The 27367-nt window shown below is 47.0% G+C and overlaps 1 protein-coding gene across 6 annotated transcripts in view; it reads left to right on the plus strand.

Annotated features, from left to right (window-relative positions):
- ARAP1 (ArfGAP with RhoGAP domain, ankyrin repeat and PH domain 1) overlaps nucleotides 1–27367 on the plus strand; it is a 331554-nt gene that overhangs the window by 248352 nt on the left and 55835 nt on the right. For all 6 annotated transcript variants that reach the window (XM_033947923.1, XM_033947925.1, XM_033947924.1 and 3 more), the window contains 6 exons: nucleotides 8999–9194; nucleotides 11430–11475; nucleotides 13839–14002; nucleotides 15159–15368; nucleotides 20544–20649; nucleotides 25489–25636. In XM_033947923.1, coding sequence (XP_033803814.1) covers nucleotides 8999–9194; nucleotides 11430–11475; nucleotides 13839–14002; nucleotides 15159–15368; nucleotides 20544–20649; nucleotides 25489–25636 — 870 coding nt within the window. The remainder of the gene's footprint in view (nucleotides 1–8998; nucleotides 9195–11429; nucleotides 11476–13838; nucleotides 14003–15158; nucleotides 15369–20543; nucleotides 20650–25488; nucleotides 25637–27367) is intronic.

Raw genomic sequence — 27367 nt, forward strand, 5'->3', positions numbered from 1 at the left:
GGGGAGGAGATAGGTTTTAATTGATTTCCTGAAGGTTTGGTAGGAGGGTGAGTTTGAGATGAAGGTGGTTAGACATTTATTCCATTTGCCTGCTTGGAATGATAATGATCTATCAAGGAATCTCTTGTAGATACAGCCCTTCAAGGATGGAAAAGCAAGTGTGCAAGTGGTGCCTAGAAATTCAAAATGGTGCGACAGGTAGATTGGGGATGAACCTGTTATGGTTTTGAAGCAGAGGCAGGCAAACTTGAAAATGACCCTTGCTTCCATTGGCAGCCAGTGTAGGGTCACACATTTGATATACACCCTTCTGTAGTAAGAACATAAGCAGTGCCTCTGCTGGGCCAGACCGGAGTTCCATCATGCCCAGCAGTCCGCTCACGCGGCGGCCCATCAGGTCCAGGACCTGTATAGTAGCCCTGTATCTATATCCTTCTATCCCCTTTTCCTTCAGGAAATTATCTAATCCCTTCTTGAACCCCAATACCGTACTCTCTCCTATCACGCCCTCTGGAAGCGCATTCCAGGTGTCTACCACCCTTTGGGTGAAGAAGAACTTCCTAGCACTGGTTCTGAATCTGTCCCCTCTTAATTTTTCCGATCCCATGAGGGCAAGGGCAGGCCTGAGTCAACATAAAGTAAAACCCGGACACCTCGCTCCACCCTGCATTGTTTTCGGCGAAAGTAAAACCCGGATATCCCGCTCTGCCCTGCGTTGCTTTCGGCGAAGGTAAAACCCGGACGTCCCGCTCCACCAAAGTGGTTTACCTATTAGGCGGGGGTACTTTCTCTGACCCTATTGGGATCACAATCTACATTTTGTATTTGGGGCAACAGAGAATTAAGTGACTTAGATTTCTCATTTTTCCATGAGCAGAGAATTGTGATTGTTGGGTTAGTCTACTTGGAAATGGGGGAGAAAGGGACAACAACCATGCTGTAGATGAGATCTTTTACAAGCTTTCAGAGAGTTATCTTCTTTTCAGCTGGCTCATGAAGAAACATTGCAGTTACATTAGGGTTACATAGTACAAAGTCATTTAGGTTTTTCTTAGTATATCTGAGCGAAAAGGGGTGGGAGGATGGACAGAGGCGATGATACAATAACAGAGAGTCAGGGCCTAATTCTCTTTTGGCCCCCAATAATGTGTTGGCGTTCCAAAAGAGAATTGCGTCCATAGTCTTTTGCAGGCCTACATTGAAGTCATCTGTCTCACTTCTATTTAGACGCATAACAACACTTAAGCCTGCCCAAGGCCACTTTGGGGCAAAGCCACACCTACAACCCGCCTTGGGTGTGCTTAAGCGTCACTATGCGTCTATGTAGATGCCCTCCGGAGGCCTGTCTTGGGGAGTTAAAAACAAACAAACAACAAATGTGTGTTCCGATTGGCTGCCAGATGGCTGTAGGACGCCTGCTGCTGTCTGCCATCGGGATGCAAATTTAAAAATCAGGCCCTCAATATCTTCACTGAGTCCTTCTAAACTAAACTAAACTAAACCTTAAGTTTATATACCGCATCCTCTCCACGGAAGTGGAGCTCGGTACGGTTTACAAGAACTCAAAATATAAGAAGAGAAAGGAAAAGGTTTACATGAGCTGATATATAGAATGGAAGAGTAAATTTTTAAAATTTTGAATGTTTTCTATTCCTGAAGTTTTTCTTTGATCACCTTTATTACAAGATCATTAAAGGAGTGTCCGTCCTTTGAGAAATGTTCACCTACTGATCTGTTCTGGGGTTTTTCCCCCCTGTATACTTGTAAAGATTGATATGTGTCCTCAGTTTTTGCCTTGTTTCTCCAATGCCCCTCTCTTTCCCTTTCCTGTACCTCTTTAATTTTCCCAGTGCGAGCAGCATTACAAACTTGCTGTCCATGTCATCTTGGCTCTCCCTCTGATGTCACTTCCTATGCATGGGACCTGGAAGTGATGTCAGAGGGAGCCGATACTAAAAATAATAATAATAATTTTATTCTTATATACTGCCAAAGCCATGATAGTTCGAGGCGGTTTACAACAAGATGAGCTGGACAATCAGCGAACTGATTACAATAAAGAGTTATCCTATATAATAAAACCCTAGCCGCGCATGCGCACTCCTATCTGCGTGCTTCCATGATCCGTAGGTCTGTGGCCGCAGGAGTGCGCATGCGCGAGTCCCCAGCCTTACACCTACCTACACTCACCGGCAGGACTCGCCGCCAGCGATGGATTCCCTGCTCTACAAAGACGGGGGTCGTAGGAGGCCCGAAATCGCCCGAACTCACAGCCACTTACCTGCACAAACCTGCATTGGCAGCCGCAGCACGCTAAACAGGCTGCTTCGCGGCTTTCTCCTGCCGGTGAATCTCCTGCTGGTGATGTCATCAGTGACGCGACAGAAGGACTCAACTGCAGGAGAAAGCTGCGAAGCAGCCTGTTTAGCATGCTGCGGCTGCCAACACTGGAGGGAGGTTTGTTAAGGTCATGTCGCATGGGAGGGAGACATAAGAGAGTCACCGGGGGTTGGGCTGGGAGGGTAGAAAAGCGTCTGCCTCGGGTGCTTCAGGCAGCAGCAGCATTTACAATTCGCTGCTGTTGCCGGCTTCAGGCCTTCCTCTCTGGCGGGTCCTGTCTAAGGACCCGCCAGAGAGGAAGACCTGAAGCCGGCATAAGCAATGAATTGTGAATGCTGCTGCTGCTGCCCAATGAAGTTCAAGGAGGAAATGGAGCAGAGGGGGAGAGAATGGCTTGGAGGGAAGAAGACATGGCAAGGCATGGAGGGAAGGAGGAAGGTATGCCAGACCAAGGGAAAAGGAAGGAGGAGATGCCATATGGAACAGAGAGAGAGAGAGAGGGTGGACACTGGATGGAAAAAGAAGAGAGAGCAGTGATGGAAGGGGCAAGACAGAGGGTGAACAGTAGATGGAAGGGGTAGAGAGAGGGAGACAGACACTGAATGGAAGTGTGGGGGACAGGGGGAGCAGACGTTGGAAGGAAGTGGAGGGGAGAAAGAAAAAATGGCACATGCAGGATTGAGGGAAGAGGATAGAGTTAGAAATAAAGATAGAGACAGGGGGCCAGAGAGAGACACAGACAGAAAGAATGACAGACAGCGTCCAAGGAGAGAGACAAATAAAAACAAACAAACAGACAGACATCTACTCCAGCACCCGTTAATGTAACAGGCTAAAACACTAGTTGAATATGTCATGATGTTTTGAGGCAGTTTACAACGAAAGGGACTGGACAAACAGCGAAGTGGTCACAATACAGTTATCAAATACAAGCTTACAGAGTGGAAGAAGTGGAAAGTTATAGGATTCTTATGTTACAAATCAATTAAATTCATTTTTACAGATTTTCTAAAATTGAGGTAGGATGAGGAATGCGTGATAATTTTACCCAGCCAATCGTTTCATTTGCCTGCCTGGAAGGCGAGAGTTCTGTCGAGGAATCTTTTGTAGTGGCAGGCCTTAATTGTTGGATAGGTGAACTAGAGGTCTGCACGGGAACGGGGATCATGCGGGATACCCCCCTAACCCACGGGACTCCCAAGGGGACCCCCCTCTGGCCCACGGGACTCCCACGGGGACCCCCCTCTGACCCATGGGACTCCCACGGGGACCCCCCTCTAGCCAATGGGACTCCCACGGGGATGGAAGGCTTTGGAAGCAGGGTTCGTCCATATAATATAATGGACACGTCAGCCTTAGTAAAAGAGGGGGTTTATAAGTTAATTACCTGAATAGAAAACAAAGAAAGGGTTCCACCAAAGAGATTCCACAAGGAAAACAGCAAAAGAAACTATGGAATTGATGATCATAGAAACATAGAAAATAATGGCAGAAAAGGGCCACGGCCCATCAAGTCTGCCCACTCTAATGACCCACCCCCCTAACTTCTTCCCTCTTAAGAGATCCCACATGCCTATCCCATTTTTTCTTAAAATCTGGCAGGCTGCTGGCCTCAATCACCTGCAGTGGAAGTTCATTCCAATGATCAACCACCCTTTCGGTGAAGAAATACTTCCTGGTGTCGCCATGAAATTTCCCGCCCCTGATTTTCAGCGGATGCCCTCTTGTGGCTGTGGGTCCTTTAAGAAAAAAGATATCATCTTCCACCTCAATACGGACTGTGATGTATTTGAACATCTCAATCATGTCTCCCCTCTCTCTACGTTCCTTGATTGAGTATAGCTGCAATCTACTCAGCCTTTCCTCATACAGGAGATCCTTGAGTCCTGAGATCCTATCAGAAGTAATTGCTGCTTTTTATGGGGACGGGCGGGGATGGAGATAATTCCTTGCGGGGATGGGTGGGGACGGAGAGGATCCTGGCGGGGATGGGTGGGATTTCTGTCCCCGCGCAACTCTCTAAGGTGAACAGATGAATTCTACGTGTGGGCCTGATAGAACTATCCAGATTAAATTGAGAAACCAGGTATGTGGAGGCCAGACCAAATATTGATTTATAATAAAGACAGAAAAATGTAAACAGAACTCGTGCTTCAAGGGGCAGCCAATGAAGTTTTTGGTAATAGAGAGCAATGTGTTCCCATTTCATCAGCCCAAAAGTCAGTCGCACTGTCACGGGCAGCAAGTTCGTAATACTGCTCATGCTGGGAAAATTAAAGAGGTACAGGGAAGGGAAGGGGTGCATGGCAGGGGGGCTTGGGAAGGAGGTGGGGTGGGGGGCAGAGATGAGGATGGATGCTGCCCCCTCTTACTAAGCCACTGAGCATGCCATTTTCTCCTTTTAGGGATTTTATTGGTTCTATAGGTGATGTTGGATTTTTTTTTATATGTGGAGGGTGGAAATTGAAGCTTTGAAGGTCGTTGTGTCCTTGCACTGATGTGTGTGAATGGCTCTTGTGGGTTGAGAATATGATAGCTGAAAAGTTGATCCATTCCATTATCGCTGTGGGATGGGCTCCAGTGTCCAATGCCGAGGTACAGTGGTGTCCCCTGAAGAGATTCCAGAATTTGACTTTATTTTTCAAAATTCCCTTCAAAAGTATACAGTAGAATAGATGAAATGTAAGTCGCATACGCGAGAGTCTGTCAATGTTATAAGAGTCTGTGTGCACAAGGATAAAATGGCCCAGACAGGCATCGCTCCTTGAAAACTAACGGCAAGTAATTTTGGTTTTATTTTTTAAGCAGTAGTTATTCTAACTTAAGCAACAATACAATTGAGGCTTTGTTAACGTTTGGCTCTTCTTATCTTTGCAAACTTTAATTTTCAGCTTTGACAGAAATTAAATTTAAAAAAAAGAGAACAACCACATATGGTGGATGCTGAAATGCGTGTTTGCTTGTTGATTATAAAGTCGCATTTTGAGTTAATTTGCCCTGAAAAACAAGCACACCCATCGCATTGATTAGCAATTCTAGTCTATCTAGTTTCACCGTTGTTACAATTACCCATACATAGCTTAAAGAACTTTAGATAAATAACTTTCAAATTAATTTCAATATAATTTCAATTTTAATGTGCTGTGAAAAAATTTGCTCCGTTTAGTATGACAGAGCTAAAAAAAAGTTTGAGACACACTGTTATAAACAGCCGAGCTACAAAATACCACCAGGTTTGCTCTGACTTACATGCTCTGACAGGATTAAATCCCTTAATTCTCCCACAGAATCCTTTAACCAAAAGGGCTATCACCCTAAAATCATCTCCCCAAAAATCTCGCTCAAAACACCTTGGGGAAACCTAGAAGAAGGAAAGGAAAACCATGGAATATGTACTGCTTGTAGTAACATTTAATCCAGAATTAGAAAATCTAAGGGATATTATATAAGACCTTTAATTCCACCCCAGCCTAGCCTGGTTCCGTCTCCAGCTCCACCCATTTCTACCTCTGGCCCCGCCCCTAGCAAGCCTCCTCTCTTCTGCGACAAGCTCCAGTCACTTCTGGAGGGCCTGGAGCATGAGCGGATGTGTGTGACATCTGTGTAAGCTCAGAAGCCCTCCTTATGCGGCCAGAGTTCATCGGGGCTTTTCAAAACCCGGACAAGTGCCAGGTTTTGAAAAGCCCGTCCAGGACATGTCCAGGTTTTCTTGGACATCTGGTATCCTTAGGTGTGAGAGTTTCATTGGTCAAAAAAGGTACAGAAACCAAAAAGGTTATGAACCACTAGGTTAAAGGAACAAGTGAAAGCTACACGGCTAGACTAAACAAAAGGGGTTAGGCTGCCACCTGCCTGTCCATTCAAGAACTGCAGGAGATCAGAAGTCTTACTGGGGAGAACAGTGCACAGGAAACCCCCTGGTTTGCATCACTTCCTATATTCATCAATGAAATGCACTCCTGACATAGAAATCTCAACATGGCTTCTTCGAATTTTTTGATTGTTGTATCATTGATCCATGATGACAATAAGAATTGTGGAACAGCTTGGTGAGCTGGACTGAACCTGCAGGAGCGAGCCCATATTTCTGGAGTGGAAAATCAGATCCAACACCCAACGTAGCAAATTAGCTCCATAGTTAGACCGTGGCCTTTGCGAAAGGAAGACTGCGTGCTTCAATGGTGGCACAAACTGATTATAATTTATGATGGTGGCAATGACCTACCAAGGGCAGCGGTGGGAGCGTTCTGCCCCAGGTGCAGGCAGTAAAAGGGTGCATTTAAAACCAATTAAAAGTTGGTCTGCTTTTTTCTTAGTATCTTGGGTCATATATAAGAGGGAGTGTTAAAAATGACCACGTCAGTTGTCAAACGCTCTAGGTATGTCTCGGCATGCTGGTTTTAATAGAAACTCCATTCCCTAGAGAGCATCAACAATATTTATGGTCATAGTTTGGCGTTTAACTCTTTATTTTCTACAAATTTGAGTTGTCCCTTGGAATTTCACTTGAAAGCAAGTGGATTTAATTTGTATGTTCCTGTCTATTTTCGGACCCCTTTTCATCTTCTGTGGATCTTATTTCTTGGTCTTCGCATATCTTTGCCCAAAGACATTTCGGGGCAAATTCTGTTAATAGCGTCCCAATTTTTGGCAGCGGTAGGCGTCCTACCGCTGTCTAATCAGCCCATTGGGACGCACGTTTTAAAAAAAAAAACTCACCCCAAGGCAGGCTGCCTACATTGGAGGCGTCTTCACGTGCCTAGGGAGGTGCGAAGGGCCACCTAAGCTCACCCAAGGCTAGGCGCGAGTGTGGTTCCACTGGAAGTGGCCTTGGCGAGCTTAGGCGGCCCTAGGCGTCTCCTTAGGGCCTTGATAGGCACCTGAAATGTAGGCCAGCAAAATGCCTGCTGTGGCTTACCGTATTTTCACGCAAATAACGCGCACCTGTATAAAACGCGCACACGGGTATAGCGCGCAGAAATCACGATGATATGTACAAAAACTTTGGTATACCGCGCTCACGGGTATACCGCGCATGCTGCCCGACGCTCCTTTCGCCCGCCCTGACTTTCCGACTCTCCGTTCACCCCCCCTGACTTCCGTGCACTGTCCCCCCTTGAAGGTCTGTCCCCATCCTGAAAGCCTGATGCCCCCCCCCCCGACGTCCGATACATCCCTCCCCCCGAAGGACCGCCGACTCCCCAACAATATCGGGCCAGGAGGGAGCCCAAATCCTCCTGGCCACGGCGACCCCTAACCCCACCCCGCACTACATTACGGGCAGGAGGGATCCCAGGCCCTCCTGCCCTCGACGCAAACCCCCCTCCCCCCAACGACCGCCCCCCCCCAAGAACCTCCGACCGCCCCCCCCAGCCGACCCGCGACCCCCCTGGCGACCCCCACGACCCCCCCACCCCCCTTCCCCGTACCTTTGGTAGTTGGCCGGACAGACGGGAGCCAAACCCGCCTGTCCGGCAGGCAGCCAACGAAGGAATGAGGCCGGATTGGCCCATCCATCCTAAAGCTCCGCCTACTGGTGGGGCCTAAGGCGCGTGGGCCAATCAGAATAGGCCCTGGAGCCTTAGGTCCCACCTGGGGGCGCGGCCTGAGGCACATGGGCCCAACCCGACCATGTGCCTCAGGCCGCGCCCCCAGGTGGGACCTAAGGCTCCAGGGCCTATTCTGATTGGCCCACGCGCCTTAGGCCCCACCAGTAGGCGGAGCTTTAGGATGGATGGGCCAATCCGGCCTCATTCCTTCGTTGGCTGCCTGCCGGACAGGCGGGTTTGGCTCCCGTCTGTCCGGCCAACTACTAAAGGTACGGGGAAGGGGGGTGGGGGGGTCGTGGGGGTCGCCAGGGGGGTCGCGGGTCGGCTGGGGGAGCGGTCGGAGGTTCTTGGGGGGGGGGGCGGTCGTTGGGGGGGGGGGGGGTTTGCGTCGAGGGCAGGAGGGCCTGGGATCCCTCCTGCCCGTAATGTAGTGCGGGGTGGGGTTAGGGGGTCGCCGTGGCCAGGAGGGTTTGGGCTCCCTTCTGGCCCGATATTGTCGGGAAGTCGGCGGTCCTTCGGGGTGGGGGTGCGAGTGGTCCTGCCGGGGGGGGGGGGGGATGTATCGGACGTCGGGGAGTCGGCCGGGCAAGAGGGCTTGGGCTCCCTCTTGCTCCGATCGTGGATGCGGGTGCGGGTGGGAGCGCGTGCGAGCGGTCGTTCGGGGTGGGGGTGCGAGCGGTCCTGCTGGGGGGGGGTGAATCGGGCGTCGGGCGGGGTGGGAACTATGTTTTAAAACTTTTGTATACCGCGCTCACGCATATAACGCGCGAGGGGTATGCGCGGTAGGTAAAAACGCGTATAACGCGCGCGTTATATGCGTGAAAATACGGTAATACTGATGAACATCAACCAGTAGATTATAAGCTGGAATGATGCTTCTGACCTCTGCCATGGGGTGGTGTTTGCAAATGGGTCAGTCCACCTACTATCTCGTCTGGGCATTTACTTTTCTTGTGAAGATACATGTCTTAAGGAAAACCTTTTGTGATGGTGATGGGTTTGGGTACTGGCGATCCTTCTTCCGTAGTTTCCTTTTTTGCTGTTTGCATGTATTAGGGGCTGGTTTTGGAAATGACCTTAATTTGATCTTTTTTTCTTCTCTTTCCTAGTCGTTCGTATCGAACCGGGCCGAGGAGCTGCTGAATCATGACTTTGAGCGCATCGGCCGACTCCAGTACAAGGGTGGGCTGAATCTGCAGCGCACCACGGCGGGCTGGTTCGCTCTGGTGCAGTCCACCCTCTACGCCTGCTTCGAAGACAGTGAGAAGGAAGAGGCCTTTCACCTAAAGAAGCTCCAGGAACTCTGTATGTGTACAGGGAGAATGGTGTGTTTTCTTGGTAGAATCCAGGTGACAGTGGTGTAGCTAGAAGTCCATTTCTGGCGGGAGGGAGGAGGCCCTGGGTGGACTGGGGGGGCCTCACACATTTTCTCTATACTGCCTTAAAAATACCTTGGCTGATGGGGGTTCCCAACACCCACCAGTTCAAGACATCTTCCGCACTCCCCTTGCCATCTGAGAAGGGGAGAAAGTTGGTGGCATGCTTCAAGCCACTGATCCCAGCACATAAGAATAGCCTTAATGGGTCAGACCAATGGCCCATCAAGCCCAGTAGCCCGTTCTCATGGTGACCAATCCAGGTCCCAAGTACCTGGCCAAAACCCAAGGAGTAGCAACATTCCAGCATCTCAAAGAATAGCAAGATTCCGGAACCCCAATGAGAGCAACATTCCAGAGCTGAGATTGTGATGTCATAATGCCTCATTCCACCAATAAGAGCCAACCTCAGCAGTGATGTCACAATGGCTTGATTGTCCTATACTTGGCTCACGTAAGAGCATAAGAACAGCCATACTGGGTCAGCCATTGCAGGAAGTACCAGTGTCGGCAGATGGAAGCATGCCGTCGACTCAAATGACAAAGGTGACACTGCTAAAGATGCCTTCAGGGTCCCCACCAGCAATGCCACTGATGTGCGCTGCTGCTGAGTGGGCCTGAACCTAAAGTGGGTGGGCCCCTTCCTACCTGGGCACCACTGCCAGGGGAGGGCATGCCAAAGATCCAGGACTGGCCGTGCCAGCGAGCAACTGTGGTTTGTGTACATAGCCCTGCTTTTCAGTCCCCGACTTATGCAATGAGTCTTTGTCGATGGCTCCACATCCTTCTGCATCCCCCACAGGCCAGTCTTGCAAAGATCCCAGAGTTTGGAGAGCTAGAAGAGGGGCAAAGGAACACCATACATAGTGCAGGCTACGGTATGCTCTTTTGAAGCAACGCATGCACAAGGCCCTAAAGTAGGCAGCAGCAGGGTCCTTCCGCTTGGCAGTTAAGGGCAAATTCTATAAGAAGCGCCCAAAAGTTAGGCGCCAAAATAGCCACTGCTTAGCGCGATTTAAGTAAACTTGGGTGCTGTTTAATGAATCACGCTGAGCAGCACCTATTTTGGAGGTGCCCAATACATAGGCCAGCGCTAGGTACAACTGAAAGTGAGGCGCCTATGTAAGCGCTTAAGCACGCTTAAGAGCAGCGATTCTGCAACATGGCACCTACCACGTAGCCACGCCCACGCCTAACGTGCATAGCGCCTATTTTTTTTTTTTTTTTGGAAGGCCACCTAAATTTTTAGAGCCGCCTTGCTGCAGAATCGCTCTTTCTTGATAGGCACCTAAGTTTCAATATTTCAATTATTATTCTTAAAAAGCTTAATTGAGCTTCTTAACCAATTTAATAATAATAATAATAATAATTTTATTCTTATACACCGCCATACCCAGAGAGTTCTAGGCGGTTTACATCAATTACAGTAGTATCTGCGTTCACACGCAGATTTACAGCAGTTTATCAGATATAGACAATTTATCAGATATAAGTAGTTTATCGGATATAAACAAGTGTTAACCAAACTTGACAGGGGATGGCGGGCGGTGGGAAAATAGGGAGAGGGAAGCAATTTGGGGGAGGAGAAGAGCGGGGGGGGGAGGGCGTGGGGGTGAGTAGTAATGTAAGCGGGGGGGGGGGGGGTTGTTAGGGGTCTTGTTTGCCGAATAGGTAGGTTTTGAGTGATTTTCTGAAGCCAAGGTAAGTGGGGGCCTCGAGTATCATTTGTGCAAGCCATGGGTTGAGCTTAGCTGCTTTAGAGAGGCGCCTCCAAAATAGGTCCCAACAGGTCCTGTCGGACATTACCTACTAAAATGTACATCTTACATTTTTGCTCAGCAAATTGTATTTCTATACTATTGCCTCTTAAGGTCTCTGCTCTCTGTGTTTCCTCTGAATATCTGCTTATTGTATTTCGCTGAATGTCCAGCTCTCTTGATTATAAACCACCTAGAAGTCGCAAGATTGTGGCGGTATAGAAGAATAAAGTTATTATTATTATTATTATTAAGATTAGGCGCCGGTTAGAGAATTTGGGCCTTAGTGCCTTGTTAAAACTTGGAACCCTAGGCGGTTGCCTATGTGTCTAAACCTAAGCCTGATTTCTCTGTTTAATTTCTGTATAGACTTTCTCTAACAGAATCTCTGTTCTTTCCACCCACAGCCCTTCAAGGTGACAATGATGTTCTTGTGTTGGTGGAGAGAAGAAGGTATGTGTGACCATCTTTTTTGTTCCTTGGAACGGTTCCCAGATTATAAATAGGTTTTGAGGTGGATAGTTTGATCTGTTTAAGGATGATCCCATCTCCTCTAGAAGCTCATGTATGTTTCACATGCCTCCGGTCGCAACAAACAGAGAAGACCCAAATTTCCACAGGAAAAGAAGAGCAATTCCAAACACAATGTTCTTGGGCCTTCTTTTATTCAATAAATCCTTATTGAAAACACTGTCCACATTTGTCATTGAAGGACTCATGCCTTCCTCAGGGATCCTAAGATGTTAATTTCAGAAAAAAAAATTTACATATATATATAAATATAAATGTTCTAAAGAACAGACAATCGGTGAAGTGAAGTGTGAAGCGTAGACATGCGCTACTGAGCGTGGGTGAATTTGTTAAGAGGGCACTGCTAAATGCATGAATTTTAAAATTAAAAATAAAGTGAATGACGATATAAGGTGACGTATAGCATATGTGCTTATGAAGTTTGCTCATGGGGTGAGATGCTATTGTTAAAACGTAGACGGGTGTCTATGAAAGGTGAAGTCCACATGCCTCCAGTACCAGCTATATGTCTGCATCCCCTCATGGGAGCTCCTTTTCTGAAACAAGATTTGAGAAGGTGAAGAAGCAGAGGGAATGGTTAATGCAAAAAGGGCAGAGACAGGGAATGGATGCTGGAGAAAGAGGTGAAGTAGATGGGGGAAGACAAGGACCATAGGAAGATCTTGGGAAATGAGGAGAGGCAGGGGGAATGGATGGTGGCAAATGAAATCATGGAGATGGTGGGAGAAGAGGTACTGAGGTGAGGACATAGAGATTGGGGGAGAGAACAGCAGGATTTGTTGGGGTTTGGGAAAAGCATGAGGGACTCAGAGCCTGGGTGGATTTAGGTAGCATAGGAAAGTGGGAACTCAAGTTGGGATGATAGTGGGAAATAAGTGATTGGGTGGGTGTATGAGTTAGGGATGAGTTAGATTGGCTATATGAAGAATAGATGAAAGGGATGATGAGTTGGTATGAAAGACCTGGAGGGGTTAGGGAGAGGTTGGGAGTTAAAAGGAACAAGGAGGTAAGAAAGAGAGGAAGTGGGAGGCTGGGTAGATGGGAGAGAATGAGTGACATGGAAGGAAGATAAGGGCTGATAGAGAGATGAGTGCAATCGGTGGCAATGAGAACCATGGGAATGAATGAAAGAGGGCAATAAAAGGTAGAAGAGAAGTGAAAGATGGGGGGGGGGGATGAGAGAACTGTAGAACGGGAGATGGAAAGTAGATGTTGAAAAGGGGAAATTGAAGACTGGAGGGAGGAAAAATCTATGAGAAAATGAGAAAAAACAAAAAAGGGATCAGAGGAACAGATGGTGAGTTTGGAGGAGGACAGAAGAATTGCAGTTGCCTCCTCTATCTAGGTCTATTTTTTTTTTTTTTTTTAAATTCTATTTTGCCTTTCTACCCAGGCTCAGGACAGAAAGGGGAAAGTGGGTGGGTGGAAAGAAACACATGCTTGAAGGACAAGACATAAATAGAAGGCATTTGGAAATGCTCACAACCTTGAAGATATCTCTGGTGGGGATGGTGGTCATTGGCACACACTGGTCAGAAGTGTCATGTCCCTGCATGGGAAGATATTTGGTAGTTGTCCTTCAGCTCATTAGAATCCAAAGTGGCCCCAGCTTAAAAATTAATGAAGACCACTGCCTTACAGGGTGTGGAAAGGAAGGAGCACGAGTGTTCAAAGCAGTGTACACTGGCATGCTTATGATCTCACAAACCGTAGATTGACCCTGAAGGTTGATGTGATCGTTACTGATGACACCAGCACCTGGAAGCTCTTTCTGAGTGTCATGGGATGCTGACCAAGTCACTCTTTAAATGAGGAGAGTTTGGCGTAGTGGCTACAGCCTCAGCACCCTGAGGTTGTGGGTTCAAAGCCTGCACTGCTCCTTGTGACTCTGGTTGATTGTGAGCCCACCAGGACAGACAGCAGAAATGTTTGAAGTAAACCACTGTGAGTATGGTTGTAAAAGTACAAAAAGGCAATATACGAGTCCCAATCCCTTTGCCCTTTTGGGAAACTATGCATGACACGTTTTTATCCATAGATACGATTAGAAGAGCTATGTAAAAATGTTTTATATTGGGGCCCCAAATGACCTAATTTCTCCATTATATCTGAGAGCTTTGTGTCCTTATTGTCCATACAAGACCAGTCCAGAAACTACTCATTTGGACTGATCTGGCAGGACTTAAAGAAAAGAAATTAACAGTTTAGTCCAAATTTCCCTTTCCAGAACCTCCTGGTTAACATATTTCTTCCTTTTGCACTCCCTCTGTCACCTCCTCGTCTAGGACGCTTTATATCCAAGGAGAGAGGAAACTGGACTTCTCCGGCTGGATCAGCGCTATCCAGAAGGCAGCAGGCACTTCTGGTGACACCTTGTCCGGACAGCAGCTGACGGAATCAGACATACCTGTTCTTATAGACAGATGCATTGATTACATTACACAGTGTGGTAAGCCTCTGTCGTATCAACGGGGCCAATAGACCAAAGGGACTGGGCCATGGGGTTGACAAGCCATTGGGGTTCTGATCCCTAATTACTGGATGAAGAGTGAAAAATGCAAAAAAAGCATATCTGACAGGCATCTTTAAGGAGGCCTCCCATCTTGAGAGGTGGCCATTGGCCTTGATTAAGATAACCTTGACTATGGAGTAGCGACTGAAGTGAATTTCTAATCTAGAGTCTTACTAATCGCTGTCTTTTTCTACGTATCTGACACCTTCTGTGACTTATCATTACATAGTGACCTTTTGATCACTATGGAAGCGCATTCCAGGTGTCCACCACACGTTGGGTAAAGAAGAACTTCCTGGCATTTGTTTTGAATCTGTCCCCTTTCAACTTTTCCCTCTTGTTCTTTTATTTTTTGAAAGTTTGAAGAATCTGTCCCTCTCTTCTCTCTCTATGCCCCTCATGATCTTATAAGTCTCTATCATATCCCCTCTTATAAGATCATGAGGGGCAGAGAGAGAGTAGAGAGGGACAGATTCTTCAAACTTTCAAAAAATAAAAGAACAAGAGGGCATTCGGAAAAGTTGGAAGGGGACAGATTCAAAACGAATGCCAGGAAGTTCTTCTTTACCCAACGTGTGGTGGACACTTGGAATGCGCTTCCAGAGGACGTTATAGGGCAGAATACGGTATTGGGATTTAAGAGAGGATTGGACATTTTCCTGCTGGAAAAGGGAATAGAAGGGTATAAATAGAGGATTACTGCTCAGGTCCTGGACCTGTTGGGCCGCCGCGTGAGTGGACTGCTGGGCACGATGGATCTCGGGTCTGACCCAGCAGAGGCATTGCCTATGTTATGTCTTATGTTATGTTAATTGCTGCCATCCGATGCTCCATGTGACCTGTCTTAACAAAGTGACCTCCTGACCCCTTAACATTGCTGACCTTGATAGCTTTAACTTGCATTGGGCTGTGGGATTAATTTTGTTGTGATCGTAGGGGTGACGGGGAGATTCTCCATCTGACTCCCTAACTTCAGCCATGATAGAGGTTCAGCAGAGGATCAGATGTCCTGAGCTCCTTTAGGATTTTGAGCTGAAAGGTGCTCCTCTCATGGAGGTCACAGCTGCTGACCTTGTGTGGCTTTCCTTTGCAGGTCTCACTTCAGAGGGCATTTACAGGAAGAGTGGTCAGAACTCCAAGACGACCAACCTCCTGGAGGCCCTGCGGAAGGACGCCCGCAGTATCCGCCTGAAAGAAGGGGAACACCAGGTCGATGATGTTGCCAACACTCTTAAGAGGTTCTTCCGAGATATCGGAGAGGGCATTTTCACAGAACTCTACCCAGACTGGCTGAATGCAACATGTAAGAGGAAGGAGCAGCATTTAAACAGATTTCTGATATTCATTGTTAAGTATCCAGGGTTGGAGTTCTTAATAGGACAGTAGTCAACTGCCTAGGGGCAGCCACTCTGCCAGCAGATGTCCACCCCTTGTCATTAGAAGTGAGACTCCTATACAGCCCTGGCCTTATCCCGGTGAGCTGACCTGAAATTGAAGGGGAGACCTCGCCAGGCCTGCTGCAACTTTAGAAGGGAGCCCTGAGACTGGGTTGAAATACCACCCCGTATAATTTCCCCAGAGAGCGCAAAAACACAGCATTGTGGATTGTGGAAGCTTTCAGCATTGTCACAGGAGACTAATGCACTATTGTGACTATCAACCTGCTTTTAATCCAAATTTCTACGATTTTATATAACGCAGGAGAGGGATATACGGACTCCTGATGAAGGTATAGGCTGCCAAAACATGGTCTGTGTTGGGTCCTTAGTACATCCATTCGTCTGGATTTTTGCTCTTTCATTGTTCATATAGTGTTTTTGATAAAGTGACCTCTCCCTGGAAAAGCGGAGACTTAGAGGAGACATGATAGAAACCTTCAAAATCCTGAGGAGCATAGAGAGGGTGGACAGGGACAGATTCTTCAGACTGTGGGGAACCACAAGTACAAGGGGGTCACTCGGAGAAATTGAGAGGGGACAGGTTTAGAACAAATGCGAGGAAGTTCTTTTTTACCCAGAGGGTGGTGGACACATGGAACGCGCTTCCAGAGGTTGTGATAGGCCAGAGCACACTACAGGGTTTCAAGGAAGGTTTAGATAGGTTCCTAAAGGATGAGGGGATTGAGGGTTACAGATAGATGTAGAGGTAGGTTACAGAAATGGTCAGGAACCACTTCACAGGTCACAGACCTGATGGGCCGCCGCGGGAGCGGACCGCTGGGCGCGATGGACCTCTGGTCTGACCCAGTGGTGGCATCTTCTTATGTTCTTCTTATTTTGGACTCCTCATTCTGGTTATTTGTGGCTTGCATTTTTAAAATCTGCCATTATTTATTTGCTCAATTATTTAGTCCGTCCTCCCAAAGGAGCCCAGAACGGGTTACAAAGTACATCAACAATAAGTATATTTCATTTGCAGAACAATCTTACAAAATATACCTGAACAAAAGAGGGTTGGGTTGGGGCATATGCTTGGAAAAAACAAAAGGAATTGACCCCAAAATATCCACAAAGAAGAAAATCCAGAGAAAACAAACAAAAAAATGCAAGCAGTGTCTCACTTCCGGCTCACCACACAATTGTTTCCCACGTACTCACCTTTATAGGACCCCCAGGGACCCCTGAAGAAGACTTTTTGTCGAAACGCGGACCGTGTTGGGTCCTCTATCCCTAGGTCCTTTAAGGCTTTTATTGTGGACCTTTGGAACTTTGACACTTTTAAATAAAGTCCATTTAGGAGCATATGCTTGGAACCAGGTTTTCATATTCAGTAAATCTCTGTATATCGCCATGGCCATGGCCATCGCCATGGCCCTTACCAATTTCACACCAGAATTACTTGACTACATTACTAACATTTTCAACCAGATTGAACGTTGGATGTTATCGTTCAGGCTGAAACTAAACCCGGACAAAACAAAATTTTTTCTAGCCACCCCCAAGGAAAAAAATCAAAAACACCACAATTCATCTGAAAGGAATGACCTTCCCCCTAGAACCCACCTTAAAAATACTGGGAGTCATCCTAGACAAAAACCTATCCTTAGAAAACAACACAGACCTCATTGTCAGGAAATGTTTCATGGTACTTTGGAAACTTCGTACCATAAAAAATTCTTCAATGACACCTCCTTCCGCCTACTAGTACAATCCTCCATTCTCAGCATTCTGGACTACTGCAACATTATCTATCTGAGCGCCACAAAGAAAACCACCAGGAGACTAAAAACGATCCAAAACACCGCCATTCGCCTCATCTATGGCCTGAAGAAATGGGAACACATCTCCCCATACTACAACCAACTTCACTGGCTGCAATTCAAATCCAGAGTTCTTTTCAAATTCGCATGCATATGCTACAAATCGATAAATGGTCTTTCGCCAAGATACATCACTCCCCACTTAAATCTTCACTGCACCAACAAGAAATCCCGCAGAATTCAGCTGTTCGCATACCCTTCGCCAAAGCTTTGTCAACTCAAAAGATTCCTTGATAAAACCCTCGCCTTCCAAGCAGCCAAGATGAACCCATGGCTAGCCCAAATGATACTCGAGGGCCCCACCTACCTCGACTTCAGAAAATCACTCAAAACCCACCTTTTCAGCAAACAAGACCCTTAACTGACCCTTCAGATAATCTCAAGGCCCCCTACCCGACTCTTCTCCTACACGATAGCTCCTATCTCCCCCTGCTTCTCCTTCCCACTTCCTTCCTCATCCACCAAGTCTGACCAAATCCGATGTAAATCCGATTAATTTGTTGTAATTCTGCCCTCTTCATCTACGAAGTTGGCTAAACTTGTTGTAAATTTCCCTTTTCATCTGCCAAGTTTTGGCTACAGTTGTTGTAAATCCTATAAATTTGTTGTAAATCTACAAGTCTATACGGATCCTAATCTAATTTAATGTAAACCGCCTAGAACTCGCTGGGTATGGCGGTATATAAGAATAAAATTATTATTATTATTATTATTATAACTTTGGAACAAGACTGACCAGACCAGCAGCCTCTCTGCCTCCTTCCAGCCATCTGATGTGTAAAAAAACATGTGCTGCAGGCGATCCCCCAATTCCCCGATCCCCAATTAACTAAAATCTCCAAGGTGATCTCGCCTTTTCTCCAGCCGATGCCCCTTCCTTATTCCATTCTGCATAGGCGTCGGAACGAGGGAGGCAACAAGGCCAAAATTGGCGGTCAAAGTCATTTATGGCTCTACTCCCCCCACCCACCTCCTCTTGGTGCCGCTGTAATTTTAAATCTTCCGGAAGCCGCCACACAGCATCGCTGCAGAATGAAGACTTCCGAGGTAGGCCTCCTCGTTGATGCTGAGCGGGGGCTGCTGGAAGATTTAAAATTACAGCGATCGGGGAAGGTAGGTGTGGAGGGGGGGGGTGTCAAGATCTGGAGAGAGAAGTCGTGCCACAGGATACTGCTAGGCCTAGGGCGGAGCCTTTGGGCTTCCCCCCAACAAAAAAGCATTCCGCTGCTTATGCCTTTCCACACCAATATTAAAATAAAAAGACCGTGGGTCTGGATTTTATTAGGCTCCTTTTCCAAGTCTAAGCTTTGAATGTTGTAAATTTTATTTATGTTTATCACTTAGAAGCTCGATTAAGCGATTTATCAAATTTTAAATAAAACTTGAAGGTGATTTACAACCAAGCATGCACATTTCCCTGCCTCAGAGGGCTTACAATCTGAGCTATACATGAAGCACTGGAGGGTGAGTTTTCTTATACCAGACCACAAAAAGCATCCACAGGTTTTGAACCCTGGCTTTTGTGGTTCTCAGTCCATTGCTGTAAGCAGTCAGCTCCTTCTTCACTCAACAGCTGATCCCATGTCCCGTCTAGAGGTCTGCACGGGAACGGGGATCGCGGGAATCCCGCGGGTCCCGCGGGGTTCCCGCGGGAATACCCCCTAACCCACAGGACTCCCTCAGGGATCCCCCTCTGGCCCACGGGACTCCCACGGGGACCCCCATCTAGCCAACGGGACTCCCACGGGAATGGAAGGCTTTGGAAGCAGAGGACACGTCAGCCTTAGTAAAAGAGGGGGTTTATAAGTTAATTACCTGAACAGAAAACAAAAAAAGGGTTTCTCCAAAGAGATTCCACAAGGAAAACAGCAGCGCAAACACAAAAGAAACTGGAATTGATGATCCTGTCAGAAGTAATTGCTGCTTTTTAGGTAATTCCTTGCGGGGATGGGTGGGGACGGAGAGGATCCTGACGGGGACGGGTGGGGACAGAGAGGATCCTGTCCCGTCTCACCGTCTGATATTAAAAAAGAATGCCTGATGCTGCTTCCCACATTACGCAAACCCAGTCCAGGTCAAACTCAAAGCTATCTTACCCAAGCAACGACTGCAGTTCAAACAAACGCACACTTTACATTTGCCTTCTCAATCCTTAGCAGTTATTCATTTAAAGAAGCAAGGCCTCGGACACACCTCCTCCACCTTATTGAAAGATTTGAGTGAGTCGGATGACGTTAGCGGCATGGGGGAATCCTTGATAAAGCAAATTTTATGCGAAACATGTCGGATCATTAACTCCCAGCTGCGTTGAAACATGATGAATTTAAGTTAAGTATGAAATTCATCAGAAGATTAATTCACAACTATTAACTATTTATAAAATACTTCTAAAAAAAAAAAAGATTAAATTATTAACGAAACATAGAAATAGACGGCAGATAAGGGCCACGGCCCATCTAGTCTGCCCACCCCAATGAACCTCCCCTACCTTTCTCTGTGAATAGATCCCACGTGTCTATCCCATTTGGCCTTAAAATCAGGCACGCTGCTGGCCTCAATCACCTGAAGTGGAAGACTATTCCAGCGATCAACCACCCTTTCAGTGAAAAAGAATTTCCTGGTGTCCCTGTGCAGTTTCCCGCCCCTGAGTTTCCACGGATGCCCCCTTTTTGCCGCGGGACCCTTGAAAATAAGTTAAATGAATTGAGGCCAATGAGGAGAATCATACACCTATATTCCTGCCGGATATAAGTTATTATCGAAGGTGGAGGAGGTGTGTCTGAGGCCTTGGTTTTTTAAATGAATAACTACTAATGTTTGATAAGACAAATGTAAAGTGATGCTGATTACCAGCATCTTCCATTAGAAACAAACAAAAAAGCCCTTTCCTTCCTCCTCTTAATCTGGACCTCTTTCGTCCTGAATCTTCCACTGTGCTCCAGCTGAGCAGGAGGCCAGAGGCTTACTATCCTCTCGGCCTAGTATGGCAACAGAGAGAATAAATGGGCTGTCAGGATGGGCCTCGGGACCTTTGTCTGATGTGACTTTCAGTGTTTTTGCACTAATTCTCAATGTAACCATTGCCCAGGTCTCCAAATGGAAACCCGAGACTGATTAAAAACAGGTTGTAATAAAGTGGGGTTATGAAGAGTAGGTTGGTCTACTTGACGCATCTGTTTCACAAGCCATGATTGACTGGCGACTCCTTCTTTTTAACAGCTATCGAAGATGAGCATGAGAAGATTGTGCGGTACCAACTTCTCCTGAATGAGTTCCCACCAGTGAACAGGGCCACACTGAAGGCGTTGATAAACCACCTGTACTGGTAAGTAGGCCCTCACCCTCGTGTCCTAGTGTTGAAGGGGAAAGCTGAGGACCAAATGTAAGGGAACTTTTGGTATCTTCCTTTCCTTCACCCCACTACCAGGTTTTGTTCACTACCACATTTCATACCTGAGACAAAACTGCAGGCCATGGCATGTGCTGGTCTCCAGTTAACAATATTCACCAACCAGCCTTGGACGGATCAAGCGTTTCGTTCTTCAAGGGCCCCAGTGGACTGGGCCTGCCTGTCCTGGTTGCAATTCACACACAGCTGGTGGGAATAAGATGTGATTGGGGTTTTGACTTAGGGTTACCAGATTTTACTATTGTAAAATCTGGACCCATGGCCCCTCCCCCAGGCCCGCCCAGTTCCGCCCAACTCGCATCACATCCTGTTCCATCCCAGTCCCGCCCTCTCAACCTGTTCTCATGCTCGGAGGCTCGTTGGGAGGACATCTGCGTATGAACAGGTATGACGCGATGATGTCACACTTATGCACGTGACATCACCATGTTGCATCCATGCATGCGCAGATGCCCTCCAGGCGCAGTCCCGAGTTGGAAGCTTTTCAAAACACGGACACAGTGACGGGTTTTGAAAAGGTCCAGACGCCTGGACAAGTCCTCTAAAAAGAGGGCAAGTCCGGGTTAATCCAGACGTCTGGTAACCAGTGTTCCCTCTAAGCGGGCGGGTGTTGTGAGCAAACTTTTTTCACTGTGAGCTAAAAATATCGGGCGCCAGCAAGTTATGAGCCAAATAAATATGTTGCTTTCTACCACAGAACTTCCTTACGTTTGTATGGAATCTATCCCCTTTCAACTTTAGAGAGTGCCCTCTCGTTCTCCCTGCCTTAGCTACTAAGTCTATTCCCTTCAGTACCTTGAATGTTTCTATCATGTCCCCTCTCAATCTCCTCTGCTCAAGGGAGAAGAGGCCCAGTTTCTCTAATCTTTCGCTGTACGGCAACTCCTCCAGCCCCTTAACCATTTTAGTTGCTCTTCTCTGGATCCTTTCGAGTAGTACCGTGTCCTTCTTAAAGTACCAGTGCTGGACGCAGTACTCCAGGTGAGGGCGTACCATGGCCCGGTACAGCAGCATGATAACCTTCTCTGTCTCTTCAGTCCAGCATCTGCCCCTTCCATTCACTGTCTGTCTTTCCCTGCCATCTCTCCTCCTGCCCCCCCCCCCACCCCCCAATTTGGTCTAGCATCCATCATCTTCCTTCTGTTCCCCTCATGGTCTGGCATCTCTATCCTTCCCTCCCCCCTGTGGTTTTTAGCATATCTCTCTTCTCATTTCCTCCACTCAGATCTGATCATTCTCTGCTCTCTCTTCCCTTTTCTTCTCTGGTCTTCCTTCTCTATTTTCTGCCTCCATCTAAATTAAATTCTTTCTTACTATTTAGTCCCGTTTCCCTCTTTTCACTGTGTCTACACACAGCTTGTCACCCCTTTCCCTCACCCCTCCATTATCTTACTATTTTCTTCCCCCTTTATTTATCTCCTCCTTCCATCCAGTATGTGTTCTTTCCCCACTTCCATTCAGCATCTGCTCTCCCTTCTCAACTGACATCCATCTGCCTTCTGCTCTCTCTCCCTTCTTCTCACTTCCATCATCTGTCCCCTTCTCTCTCTCTCTCATCTCCTCCATTCCATCATCTGCCCCTTCTCTCTCTCTCTCTCTCTCCCCCCCCCCAACTTCCATCATCTGCCCCCCTTCCCCTCACCTTTGTGGGTCACTTTCTTTCCCCTGAGGGTGGCTCATGTCACAGGGGAAGCTTTGGCCGAGCAGAACCGCTTGATTGACAGTGGAACTTACTTGATTGATGTCGATGCTGGGGCCCGTTGCAGTTTGAAGGAGAAAAAAAAAGGTGGAAAAAAGGAACCTGTAAAGGCGAGAGGAAGGGAAACCTCCAGGACAGCTGCTTTTTGCCCTCCTTCAGCGGCCCAAGAGTTCAGACCAGCAGCGGCAGCTCTGTATGCTTTTAACTTCGGCACAGAGCTGCCCCTAATCAATAGTTTAGCGCGGTTTCATGAGGCAGCCTCGGGGCCTTTGATAGCCGGCCCGCTTCGATGATGCGATGTGGGCCGGCCTAGCAAAGGCCCCGAGGCTGCCTTATGAAACCGCGCTAAACTATTGATTAGGGGCAGCTCTGTGCCGAAGTTAAAAGCATACACAGCTGCCGCTGCTGGTCTGGAGGTGCGGAGACAAGGCAGGAGGCAAACGCGGTGGAAGGCAGGAGTCCCGGCGAAGGCAGGAGTCCCGGCACAGCGACTGCAACAGGAAGTTGCAAGTCAGCTGACGCCGGCCTTTCGTTGCGGCGGGGACCGAATCCTTCGCGGACCGGCAAGATTTTGTTTGCGGACCGGCGGTTGAAGAACTGTGCTCTACACTGTGTGCGCTGTGACGAGAAACTTGTGCGCTGCGAGGTAATATTTTGTGCGCCAGCGCACCCCAGCGCAGCTTAGCGGGAACACTGATTAGTTGTGGCTTCTCTCTTGGCTTTCTCAACCTAGCTGGGCCCTGAGCTTCACCCCTCCCATGTCACTTCCCCCTTGGACTTTGACGTTGTGAGGGAGTATCCTGAAGGGGATGTGGCAGTGTCCTACAGACTCCGTCACAGAGCTATTAACTTGCAATAACTTGATCAAGGAAGACGACACTGGAACGTTACCGGGAGCCACAGATGTCAGTGACGTTCCAGCGCCATCTTCCTTGACAGAGCAAAAGTAGTTTGTGAAACAGGTATCTTATTGGATTATGTTTCAAGAAGAATGACAGTCATGTGGAGTAAATTTTGAACTTTGAGATGTTGGCGATTGACTCTTCCTAAGTAGCAACATTCTAGAACTCAGATTGCGATGTCATAATGCCTCATTCCACCAATGCCTAAGCTCCGTCCTCATCTGCACAAGCCTCAAACACTTTCAAATCCCAAGTAGCAACATTCTAGAGCTCCGATTGTGATGTCATAATGCCTCATTCCACCAATGCCTAAGCTCCGTCCTCGTCTGCACAAGCCTCAAACACTTTCAAATCCCAAGTAGCAACATTCTAGAGCTCCGATTGTGATGTCATAATGCCTCATTCCACCAATGCCTAAGCTCCGTCCTCGTCTGCACAAGCCTCAAACACTTGAAAATCCTAAGTAGCAACATTCTAGAGCTCCGATTGTGATGTCATAATGCCTCATTCCACCAATGCCTAAGCTCCGTCCTCGTCTGCACAAGCCTCAAACACTTGAAAATCCTAAGTAGCAACATTCTAGAGCTCCGATTGTGATGTCATAATGCCTCATTCCACCAATGCCTAAGCTCCGTCCTCATCTGCACAAGCCTCAAACACTTTAACATCATAAGTAGCAACATTCTAGAGCTCAGATTGTGATGTCATAATGCCTCAGTCCACCAATGCCTAAGCTCCGTCCTCATCTGCACAAGCCTCAAACACTTTAAAATCTTAAGTAACAACATTCTAGAGCTCAGATTGTGATGTCATAATGCCTCATTCCACCAATGCCTAAGCTCCGTCCTCGTCTGCACAAGCCTCAAACACTTTAACATCATAAGTAGCAACATTCTAGAGCTCAGATTGTGATGTCATAATGCCTCAGTCCACCAATGCCTAAGCTCCGTCCTCGTCTGCACAAGCCTCAAACACTTTAACATCATAAGTAGCAACATTCTAGAGCTCAGATTGTGATGTCATAATGCCTCAGTCCACCAATGCCTAAGCTCCGTCCTCGTCATCACAAGCCTCAAACACTTTAACATCAAAAGTTTTCAAGGCTTGTGTGGTTAAGGCAGAGCTTACAGGAATGGGGCAGGGACAGTGACAAATGGGGCAGGGACAGTGAGAAAACTCGTGCAGATGGAACGGGAAATGGAGTTCTTGTCACCATGTCATTCTCTAGATTCATTCACCTGTCCCTATACCGATATTTGCTATAATCTGTCAAAATTTCATCCCCAGACTTGGGACATCCCTGGCCCTTATAGACAGCTAAATATTGGCTGAACAGAGAGTTGGTCTTGCTAAAATTAAGCTGCCAACTAGCCCTAAATTAACTCCCCCCCCCACCCAAATATACGTACCTAGGTGTGAGATGATCACCGGATGCTTTTGAAATCCAGCAGTAGAGAAAGCCCATAAGGCTCACTTAGTCTGTCCAGTTTACTTCCTGGTACAATGCGGTTCAGCCTCATTGATCTATGGCATTCACTTCAAGTTTCAAGTTTTATTGAATTTGATAAATCGCTTATTACATACTAAGCGAGTAACATTTAAAAATATATGGTGGGGTAAGAAAACACTTCTTCACAACTAGGCATCCTCTATGCTTATGCCAAGCTTTCATGAATTATGATGTCTTTACTTCTAATTATGATGCTGTCTCATTCATCTACCAACCTTTCAGAGAAGAAATATTTTCCATTCTTGCTTCCGAGTCATAGAAACATAGAAACATAGAAATTGACGGCAGAAAAGGGCTATAGCCCATCGAGTCTGCCCATACCAATGACCCACTCCCTGATTCTTACTCTCCTAGAGATCCCACATGAATATCCCATTTTCTCTTGAACTCTATCTGGCCTCAATCACCCTCTGAGGCAGCTCGTTCCAATGAGTCGTTACCTCTTTGTAGAGCGTTCTTCCTATGAATCTCCGAGGGGATGAACTTCAGAAGCAGTACCCTGTAAATATTTCTTCATGGAAAGGCCGGTGGATGTGAAGCTGATAAAGCTATAAATGGGCTGGTTCTGGGATTCTGGGACATCCTGGTGCCTTAGGACTAAGCCCTACCTGTTTCCAGAAGCTGATTCCTCTTGTTTTCCACAGCGTACAGTGCTTCTCGGACATGAACCAGATGAACATACACAATCTGGCCATCGTCTTTGGCCCGACGCTCTTCCAGACAGATGGCAAGGACTACAAGGCAGGCCGGGTGGTAGAGGACCTCATTTTCCACTACGTGCTTATATTCAATGTATGTGAGTTTTCAGCTCCTCCGCTCCTCATGTCGGAGAGCCAAGAATGTACTTGGAGAGCACCAAACCCTTCACTATTTAAATTCTTGTCTGGAGGCAGATTGTTTCTTGGAAGGGGGCCAACAAGTTTTCAGCCAAGTATCAAAAAGTGGCAAAATCACTTGTAGAGAGCAGGGAGGGATCCTTTGCTGAAACCCAGTCCTCCACCCTACTCAGATAATGATTCTCCACCTATATGTCCTCTCTCAGTTGACTAAAAGAGCTCTAAGTATGGTTTTAGCCCCAATAAGAGAGCAATTTTCAGATTGTGTATGTGTGTGGGGTGGGTGGCTTTGAAAGAAGTCCAAAAAGAGCCTATTTTAAGCTCATGTGTCTGTATAAAATAGATTTGAGGCGGTGGAGTAGTAAGGGGGTGGCGACCACCCTGGGTGTATCCTGGTGGGGGCACCGGCACTTCTATGCCCCCCTGCTCCTTTCCACTGCACCTTCCCTTCCCACCTCCTAAACCTGTAGCTCTTGGCCTGCTGTTTGCGCCGGCCTTGGCTCTCCCTCTAACATCACTTCCTGGTTACAGGACCAGGAAGTGACATCAGAGGGAGAGCTGAGGCTGGCACAAGCAGCACGTTGAAGAAGCCACTCGCACCAGGGAAATTAAAGAGGTATTGGGGAAAGGAGGTGGCGCGTGCGCACGGTGGGAGGGAGAAGAGGGGGGGGAACGCCATCCACCCTCGCTATGCCACTGATACAAGGGCCTGATTTTAGTAACAGCGCCATCATCCGGCACCTCCAAAAATGGTGCTGGCTGCATGTCAGTCACACATAGGCACCATTAAGAGAATTGTGGCTTACGTCTAACATTAGACCCGGGTGAAATATAGGCCCGGGTTTTGCATGCCTACGATACCAGTGCCTATATTTCACAAGAATCACGTCTACAGAGGTGCCTAAGGTCATTTCTGGTATAAACCACGCTTACAATGACTTTAGGTGCTGTTAGGGGCCGATTGACACCAATTGAAATAGGTTAGGGGGTGGTAGGGCGCCTTCTATCACCTGACTTATGGCGCCATTATCAAGTTTATCAAGTTTATTAGTGTTTTTGATTAATCGCTTAATCATACTTCAAAGCGATGAACATAAATAATAAACATTAAAATTACAGTATTAAGGAGTAAAACAAGACTTAACATAAATTTAAAATCAAACAGGACTATTAACAAACTTTACAGACAAGAAAAAGGGGAAAAAGGGAATTGAACTACAAAATATTAAAAATAGAATAGTCAGGGAAAAAACACAAGGTAGGGGATGTAAAATTCCATAATCAAAATCAACTCAATAACTAAATCCAAGATGGGAAACTATCAATCAAAAGCATCTTTAAAAAGAAATGTTTTTAAATTAGTCTTGAATTTATCGAGGTTGTGTTCTTCTCTCAAATAGATAGGAAGAGAGTTCCAGACTTGAGGGGCCGTAACGGAAAAAATAAATTGTCGTCTAGTATTGATGATCTTGAGAGAAGGAATCGTCAATAGATGTTGTTTGTTTGACCGTAATATTCTATTCGAGGAGTAAGGAATTAATAATTTGAAAATAAATGCAGGAGTTTTATAGAGTAAGGATTTGAAAGTAAGTAAGCATAATTTATAAGTTATTCTATGAGATACCGGAAGCCAATGCGCATTCTTACTAGAATCAGGTCCTGAGATCCAGTCCCAGAAATTTATACC

Source organism: Geotrypetes seraphini, chromosome 6 (genome assembly GCF_902459505.1).
Source record: "Geotrypetes seraphini chromosome 6, aGeoSer1.1, whole genome shotgun sequence".
Taxonomy (NCBI): domain Eukaryota; kingdom Metazoa; phylum Chordata; class Amphibia; order Gymnophiona; family Dermophiidae; genus Geotrypetes; species Geotrypetes seraphini.